The 10,037-nt window shown below is 34.4% G+C and overlaps 1 protein-coding gene across 1 annotated transcript in view; it reads right to left on the bottom strand.

Moving 5' to 3' along the window:
- Positions 1–725: 725 nt before the first annotated feature.
- TNPO1 (transportin 1) overlaps positions 726–10,037 on the bottom strand; it is a 94,399-nt gene continuing 85,087 nt past the window's right edge. Inside the window, 2 exon segments of the mRNA XM_017740651.1 lie at positions 726–6,185; positions 7,724–7,866. Coding sequence (XP_017596140.1) covers positions 7,759–7,866 — 108 coding nt within the window. The 3' untranslated portion in view covers positions 726–6,185; positions 7,724–7,758.

The following is a 10,037-nucleotide window of genomic DNA, read 5'->3' on the forward strand; positions in this document are numbered from 1 at the left end:
GTGTAATGACTAAGTTCAATAAAATGTTCAGTAGATAAGCAATCTGTGCTAGACATATGGTCTAAGTTGTCTACATCCTATTGACCAACTGCTAAAGATTGGGAGTGAACATAAAATGTTCAAACCAATATGAGTGGATTGAAAGAAACTGTTGTTTCATTTTTTCGTTTTAGAGACTCCTGTTCCTAAAGTTCTGTAAGGACACTTCTTTAAATAGTTTGTATTACCATGATCCCATGAAAGCTAGATAAAATTAGACTAAGACCACTGCAAATTTTGGTCCGAGGTCTTGAATAATTTTAATTTATTTCTAGTTTACCCCTTGTTTAATTTTGCACATTATTGATAGCCCAGGGAATAAGACCAAAATTTTTCTCTCCTTTCCCATTTGGACAGACTTAGCAAGTATAATTTGTTTCAAGAAACAAAGTTACTGTAACATTTCTCAGCAGTAAAGTAGCTACCAGTTATCACCCAGCAAGTTTTCATTTCAATCCACCTAAACCTTTTTTCTACATTGATCTGCCCTCAAGCAGCATGAAGTATCTAAACTAAACTAACATTAACTTATCCAAAGACCATTCTCTTTCTGATAAAATTAAAATCCTTATTTCAGAGGCTCTAGTACTTACATGCGTGAATCAGAAGAGCGCACTATTGGGTCAGGCAAAAAATAAATTGAACAAAAAATTTTAATCGCCCGTCAAAAATTGGAATGCAACATCTATATTTAAACAACTTTATTAACATAGTCAAGCAGTGATTAACATTCACATCTATTATGTCACATCATACAAATGTAAATACAAAATTACTACAGTACAATATATATTCTCTGCATGATCCAAAATATTTGGTGGCCCCAAAAACTCCTTAAAATTCAGCAGCTTATCAAAAATTAAAACCATATTCTATTTAAAATGAAGTTCTGTTAGCACATAGGCAGACTTCAAGAAGTATCACTCAATTTAGTACAGTTTGAGAGGTTGCAGGAGGATATGTTTGAAGGAAACATTCCGACATTGCGGCAGATACAGAAACATAAGATTTAAAGCTTTCAAGCAAAACTTATACAACCTAAGTTGTCAGCAGAAAGATTCAGTCACCTTTCATTTAAAACTATTTTGTGTATTTCATCCAATTTAAAATTTTAGAAGTGTCTAGTATCACTAAGTCAGACAATGTACAACATAACTATCTCTTTCCATGAAAAAAGATACTACACTGCAGATTTCAACAGCCAAATAAACCCCCTCATACCAATCTTTTTATTCTCATTGCTGTCCTCACAAAAAACACCCAAGCCTTCTTAATTTTGTTGCTCACCTGAAATAAGGAAATAGAGAGCTAAAGCAAAGTAGCACAACAGAACAAGTTTATAGAAAAACGATACTATACTGTAAGTGCTGAATTCTTTGAGATGTGGATTTGGCTTACTTAAAGCATACTGTAACACCACACAGATATTCATCCTGTAGAGCCATTTCAAACTTCCCTCATGTAAGTACATTCAAGTGAGTATCAGTATTTTAGCAGAATGTACAAGGCAAGCAACAAGAGTACTTGCCTCAGTTCCCCATTTAAAATGATAAACTAAAACTGGCTTGCTCCAACCGTTAAGTGCAAAGAGCAAACATCAGTGGCAGACAAAATGGAGTTTCTACTGGAGAATACATAGAAGACTGATGGATGCAAGTCACCCTGGAGAATGCATAGGTGAGTGAAATACATAGCTACTGAACAAGATTTATTTAAGGTGAGGTTACGTAAGATTGTAACAAATACGTGTGCAAACTACATCAGCATCTATCTGAGATTAATTGCAGGATGTTTTGCCATTTCACTGCAGAGCTTATCCTTTATCTAAGACAAAAAGTCACTCTTCAGACCCTATATAAAAGCTTTATGTATCTATCATCCTCATGAAAGAGACAGTATGGAAGCAGTTAGTGTTAAGTTACAACTTCTTTCCTTGAAAAATCTGAAACAAAAGATTTCCAATTTAATTTTGCATTTAAAGCATTTTTAAAGAAATATTTCAGTTGTTTGAATATGGATGCATTCTCCTTAAGGGAAGAATGTTTTTGCACCTTATCTGTTAATACATTCAATATGAATAATATAGGTGAAACAAAATTCATTATTGTCCCACAGTAGAAGATTAATTTAGAGTGAGTTTAAGACAAGAGGAGCTGCCTAAATGAAATACATAACCAATAAAATTACAACACATTTTTATTAGCATGTGTTCTGAACAAAAAGGGTACAAGAGTATTCACCTGAGATAAAGCTAGTATTTGAATATTTCTACGTAGCAATGAGTTTTGCTTGAGGAAAGCCACTTGAAGTTTTAAAATATACATTTCACTATTATACAATATATGCAGTTTAAGTAATTAAGACTGATGCTAACATAAAAGTCCTAAAAAAAAAATCACAGTGTGTGTCAGTATTATTAGTTACAAAATTTATGCTACTTCATAACTTTTAAAAATTATAACGATTACAAATTTTAACCTATTCTTCAAAAAGTGATCTTCTGAGTACAAGCTTCGAGAAGCAGTGAACTAAAGCACAAGAATTAGCTTCTTACAATTTAAATATATACATATTCACTGATTTAGAAAATAATCAAGCTTTGGAAAAAAAATACAAAATTTATTATTTTTGCTTGCACTGGTTAAATTAATGAACTAGTCTAATCTGTTCCCAAAATGAAATGAGCTGTTTCCTGCCTGCGTTATGAAAAAAATTTCATATTGAACTTCACTTAAGACTAATTTAACAGCAATTTTGAACTGCCAAAAAGATGCATTTATAAGGATTTTAAATACACTTTCTGTTACCAACTTAGGTTGATCAGCAGCTTTTGTTCACTCTCAGAATCCTTCAAAAAGGGAAACTCAAAACAGGAAAAAGGCATATATAAAAACAGTAAACACTGACCTCCTGAGGTTCCTACAACAAAATTATTCAAGTAGAAAATCTACACCATTACGTAGCAGCGGCTATTTCTGTAGTTTAGCACACTAACAGCACTTTTTCAGTGTGTAAGGAGCAAATGAAGTAAGCCGTGCTTTTAGCATGCCAAGAGGCAGAAACACTGGAATGTAACAAAGACAAACTCACAATTCTAGCAGTATAAACATTCAGTCAACATTCAAGAACTGTCAAGACTACACCACAAGAATTAAGATGCTTTTTATATATCCCATGATGCAATAATTCAGATTTAAATACTAATGCTGTTTCAGAACTTCTCTTACCTCAAATTACACCCTAAAAGGCTTCTGCAAATCTCTGCACTATATTATGCATTAGGAATGTGGTTTATTTGCTTTAAAATACACCATGAGAGAATTTACTGATACAGAAGACTATTTTGTTTATTCCTGACCTTTTAAATTATTTTCCTTGCTGTCATACCAGATCAGTTCACACCTGTACAAATATATATTAAAACAAATATGTACAAAAGTGGCATCCTAAGCTAATCCAAGGTGAGGCGGAGTGGTTTTATTTGGTTAAAGGGGCTTTCTGAAATTTAAGAAGTTTAGTTAAACCCACATTTTAGTTGTTATGCTACTATATTATTTGGGTAGGTTTTCTATTCTACAAACTTTTTAATGTCATTTCTCTGAAACTCTTCCTTAATGTTCAAATGCACTCAATATTAAAGCAAGTTTGGGTCCAAAATAATATTCCACCTTGCTAAATGTTGGGCAGGGGTGTTCCCTTTCAAAATTAAAGGTTATTTATTGACTTTTAGTAATTTATATCAGTTATTAGTTGAGAAGGAATTTTTTGTTTGCTATCAAAGTAATGTAACTTGAAAGCAAGTTATCATATGCAATTTTGATCAAATTGAATAAATACTATCTACTGGCACTATCAAATGTATTTCATACAGTTTATGACCAAACTATGCTTCAGGCATAATCCATTAAAATTTGCAAAGCCAAAAAAAAGGGGGAGGAACATAAAACATGCATGTGACCATGCATTGAAAAAAAAAGGTCTAAACTTTTTAAACAGCATTTGTAAGCTCACACTCACACAGCTCAAACTTCAGTGCAATGGCTAAATCATTCAACAGTCAAAGAATAGAACCATGCAAAGAAGAGCAAGTTCTTAAAAACGCCCCAACTAAAAAAAAAAAACAAAAAAACCCAATCCAAAAAAACCCCCAAAATCCCAAAAAAAACCCAAAACAAAAAATGAAAAAACAAACAAAAAACAACAACAAAAAAGAAAACAAACAAAAAAACCAAACCAGAAAACACCAACTAAACCAGAAACTGTTATCCAGTATCCATTCTGCAATGCAAAGGTGAGAAACTAAATCTACAAAAAGGCTGTTATGGCTTAATTTTGTTTTGCAGATTAATAATGCAGCACTTGAAAAATGGAAAGGTGTGGCTTCACCTCTGACCAGCAGAGTTACAAATCTCTCCATTTTCCTTTATCATCATGGGATACTCTTTAGGCAGTCTAAACTATTAAAGACTTGCCACTTTCAGATGGACACAAGATCAAGTGTACCAGTTAGGATTTCACATTCACAGTACATAAGAAAATACACATGGAAGGAAAAGTAAAGGGTTAACTTAACAAGGATTTATTCACAGGAATACATGTAAGTAGAGAAAAAAAACACAACAGAAAAGCTAAACAAATGAAATGAAGAGGATCCAAACCAACTGTCACTCTGTAGCTTTAAACTTGCACCCTTGTGCATTTAACTACATCACAAAGGGCCACCAACATGCGCCAATACAGTGTAGATACCCTGCATTACATCCATTAACTTAAACATCTCTTTAAGATCATGCTTTGAACAAAAAGAAAGCGTAGAAGGTAATACGCTGAGTGGGAATAAACACAAATATAGCAATCTTGTCATCAACTTCTACAATTGTCTTTACGTGCCAACTAACATTTATGCAGCCTTTAATGGGTCTTACCATGTAATTAATTTTAGAGATTCTGATAAAATCACTAGTATATAACCATGCAGAAAGCACATCACACTGACAGCACAGAGGCAAATATTTTGCACAGCTATATCAGCTTTCCACATTGTGCAGGTTACACACAATACAATATCAATCTTACTCTTAACAGATCCTAAAAAGGTATTTCAAGGCCTAATTGTTAACTACAGTACTTTATATCTATATTCTTAATAAAAATAAATTCCACTGAATCTTAAAAAGGAATTTTAAATGCAGGGCTATATTGAATTGGTAAACTGCAACACAAAACTGGCGCAACATAGGTAAATGTATACCAATTTCACTCTATGTGATGCAAGCATGCTACTTTCCCACTAATTAAAATTACTTCTGATCACTATGAGCCAGAACGCATGCCTGAACCTTAAACTGCAAGTTAAGAATAATGCCTTACTCTAGAAATTAAAACTAACAAAGTACAATAATAAAATCATATCCACTACCTTGGTTGTTTTTCTTAACATAAAAATTAAGATGTCAATCTTTTCTTTGCAGTGTCCCTCTTCTTACCCCCAAAATGAAAGGAGTGACTTATTTGGCAGCTTGCAGGTTGCTTCATTTTGCCCAAGTTAACTTTATTACTTTATGATGGGGTTTCTATACTGTACACTGCAAGTGCCTGCTCCTAATACAGACACAAGCTGCATTTTAACTGTACTAACTTCGTTTGTGTGGTTCTCATTAACATGCAAATACCTAGGAATCCCATCAAGCAGGATGAAAATAATGTAGAAAACCCTTACTTAAAAAAACAGAAAACAAAAAGAAAGCCTTTTACTGTTTGTGACCCCCATTCTTAGGTTTCCTTTATTGTGCGCAAAATATTATTCCTCTTTACGTATCCCTATGGTTCAATTATATGGTTTCTTATTTTGGTACAAATCCCCACAATATTCCAGAATGTGCTGTTTTGTGACTAGATTCTTTTTTTTTCTTCTTCACATCCAGTGCAGAGGTGTAATAGGAGACAGATTTCCACCCACAAAGGCTCCAGATGTTAAAACATTTCCCAACATCGACTTAATACAGTGACGGCAACACCTCCCTCCCGCCCCTCCCAGTAGGGTTGGGATTGTACTGTATTCCCTACTGGTTTACCCTTCCCCCCAGTAAAGGGTAACATTTTCCCTGGGTGCAGAGGCTCCCTCATAGTCTCCCAGACTGAAGGACCTGTAAAAGGAAAAGACAAAGGTATAATTAAATCTTACCTTGAACATTTGACAGGTGCATAAACAAAGAGCCTTTTTCAAGCAGTTAAGTGCCAACCTTTAACTTAAAAATGGATTTATGCCTAATGTTCCCTTTTAAGTCTGTTAAGAAAGCAGCCTGTTTGTATCAGATAAATTATTATTCATGAAACAACAATATATGCTTTGAAACTACATTGACAATTCCACTACTGTGCTGAACTTAGATTTAAGATAAAAGCAGCCCTATATATTCTAACCAGTTTTTCCATTTTTAGCTCAAAATTATGAGGTAGTTATGACATTGAGAAAGAATATTAAACATATCTGCAACTGACCCAGCAGCTTCCCTTTCAGGTGGAATAAACAAGATAGCCAGAGTTTCTCCGAAGTTGAAACTGACAATAATGGCAGATTTTATCACTTTGGTTTCCTTTTCATCAGGAGGAGAAAATACCCTTACGTCAGAACTAAAATGCCCTCATTGATAAGTATGTAGCTGTTTGAAAAGTTTATTTTTAATCCATTGTTCTGATGTAACATGTAATGCAAATAGGATTTTTTATGCCACTTACTTCGAAAAAATCTTGGACTGACTTTTAAATAGTTGTCCATTCCAACACTAAACAGAACTGCATGATTCACTCTCGTAATTTCAGTACAAAAATTCTACTCAAAGTATGAAATTTGTATAAAGACTAAATGAACAAACTTAATTCATTCTCTTTTTTGGCTAATATAATAATCTCTTCCCAGTATCACACATGGGAAATTTGCTTTATGCAGTGTACACAGGTAGCATATAAAGCAAGGTGGTATAATAATAATAGAGCTACTCTGGAATGGACTTCCACTGTTCCTTTTTGAAGCTGAATCATTCTCCACACAGAACTGTCAAACACTTCTGAATTGACGCACAAAATGGAACACGGCAATAATAAACACATCAGCCACCCCCAAATATAAAGCCTTACAGTTACTGTAGTTACATATTAGCATAGCATTCTTTATTCAGTGGAAAGATCATTCAGTATGTAGTTAGGAGTATATTAGACTTCTCATAGCTAGTGTGTTAACAAACCTGCTTTCTTATCCTAAAAGAGTATTCCTGCTTAGACCACATCTGCCATCTATTAATTCATAACATATAAGGTAGCCTGTGTCTTTAGTATGATGACTTGAGGATCATATTCATCACTTTGCTTATTAAACTTGAACCAGCACTTTGTTATACCTACACTTCCAACTTTCTTGATAAACTAACGTGTGTATCACAGACTCAGTTTTTCTTTCTTTCTTTCTCTCTTTGTAACAACAAAAAAAATCAGACAAATGCTTTTGCTATAGCCACCATCATTTAAGTATACTATCATCCCCTCTTTCCTCCCTTCATACGGGAAGGAAAGATACCTCCTCCAGTGTAGATCAGCAATTCTAGACCGATTAATTAATTATGTTTTATATGATGCAAACAGGAAGGACATCCAAGCTCTGTTTAGCAAGCAAGACTCATGTGCTTACCTCTAATGATGGGACTGCAGCTACAGTGCATGAGGTTAAACTCCATAGTAAGCTGCAAGGCGCTCTTTTAAGGGAAGAGGAAACTGGTCAGAGAAACGCCTCCAATTCTCATCCCCAACTTGATTTTTAAATCCATGAAGAATCTACAAATGAGAAGGGGGAAGTCAAAATAAGCAAAAAACAGAGGGTACATTATTTACTAGCCTCATATGCAGTAAGCCACAAACTGCTGAGTTGTACATCTGGCCACTGAATTCTCCAACTTCATAGTGAAATGCTACAAAGAAGCAAAGGAAGTAGATACAGCAAGGTCTTTCTTAATGCGTTTCTGTAAAGGTGACATAAAGAATACAGCTACCCATGGAAACTAGTGTGTGTATTCCTATTTGTATGTATTTTAATAGGTAACTTAAAACCTAGGGTTAAGCCATTTCAGAATCTCTATTTATAAGTTTTTCAATTCATTTTCCATCCATCCATCCATCCATCCATCCATCCATCCATCCATCCATCCATCCATCCAACACAGCTCATATATGTTAAGATTACTGTGTTCACATTTATTTTTTAATAAATGGGAAGTATGTTGTGGGAAGTTGAGGTGAAACTGCAGCCAGCTTTTGTCAATTTCTAGCACATATGTCAAATCTTTTAGAGTTCTGTTTTTTGCATGGAATCTGTAAGACAACTTCAATAAAAATGAAGCTCTTAAAATATTTTTTGTTTTGAAAGAACAGGGATCCACAGTCAATGGCAATCAAAAGCCAGTAAAAGAGGAAAATCAAGAATCTACAGGTTTCAGTCTGGACCTTCTGATGCAATAAACTAACTGAAAATGAAATTATACTATCAGAAAAAACCTTAGTATGTCCCTTAAAACAGTAAGTAAACGCAAAATATTAGAAAGGACAAAACCAGACAAAATTACTGTTCCTCATGGAAAACTATACCAAGAAAGTCTGAAGTTTTGTTTTCCTTTTTTACATTCAGTATAACTGAATTGTGGAAGTCTGTCCGGAACACATCCTCAGATAAAAGGCAATGTCAAAATTAAAGCTCATGGTAACAAGTTCACGCTCCACACAGGACTGTCAAGCAGAGCTGTTTTTAAACAGATGTAGTAGAAATGATATTACATGCAACCAGTTAACTTACTGCTTTTCTCCCTTCCCACAAGCAGGCTCTTTCCTAAACCCAAAGAGTCACATTAACCAGGTGCTAAGAAACTACTGAAAATCTAAGAATGCTCAGATATGACAAAAGGTTATGAGTCAGATTTTAACACTGGCAGCTCATCTATTCATGCTCTTGAAAGTATTTTCACTCCCAGTTCTAGTACTAAAGAATAAAACAAAACAAAACAAAAACTGGACAAATCCAGTTTCTCTCCCTTGTTCCTTAAAGTCAAAATTACTGTTGGAAAAACATCTAACTGGACTACAATAATCATGTATTCATGAAGAAGTAGTCTAAAAACCCTGCATGCTATCACTGAAGAAAGCTTTGTCTCCTTTCCTGCAAGGCAAAACCCACAAAAATACTTTAAAATTGCTTGCTTAAAAAAGCAAGGATGTCCTTATGCCAAGTGACCAAGAACCACTCTGTCTAGTTTGAATGCATTGTCTCCTAAATGGGTAACTTGCAAAGAATCTGAAAAAGAGGAGTTTAACTTGCTGAAGGACTGGTGCAAAAACATGCACTGAGACTGCTTTGGGCAATCATGACAGACTCTACCCAGGACCTCCTTTTAAGTTGTAATTACTGTTTTGTTCTGCTGATGTCAGAATACTCATAGCTGTACATTTTCTAGATCTAATGTTCCTTGGAAGGAGACTGGTTATCTGAGAGACTAACTAGGACAGTGAGATTTCTGTCTTTGCTCTTAAAGATGGGATAGAAAAGTTCCAGCTTCTGATTTGATGCTCACACATGTCACTAATTGAAGAAAAAGTCACAATACCAACCTATGATTCTAATAGGTCCTTAAGAATATGCTCCATTTTTGCTTTAAGAATATCATGAACTTTACTTTTGACATACAACTTTCTAAAAATTGGGATTTCACCATAGAACTTGTGAGGTGAACCACTTTTTTTCTCTCCCTCTCTCTCTCTCAATTTTTTCAAATTTAAGATACTAGTGCCAAAACACAATACATCATATTCTGGGTGGGGTTTTTTTGTGTTTTACTTACAAGGGAAACAGTCCTTTTGTTTAAATTCTATTGACACTTTTTCTAGGGATGTATTCTTGGGTATCACTGTATGTTAGTTTCTTGAATCTAGCTCAACCGAGAAGGATTCTGAGGAGGATT

The sequence above is a fragment of the Corvus brachyrhynchos genome, unplaced genomic scaffold (assembly GCF_000691975.1).
Source record: "Corvus brachyrhynchos isolate BGI_N302 unplaced genomic scaffold, ASM69197v1 scaffold467, whole genome shotgun sequence".
Classification (NCBI taxonomy): domain Eukaryota; kingdom Metazoa; phylum Chordata; class Aves; order Passeriformes; family Corvidae; genus Corvus; species Corvus brachyrhynchos.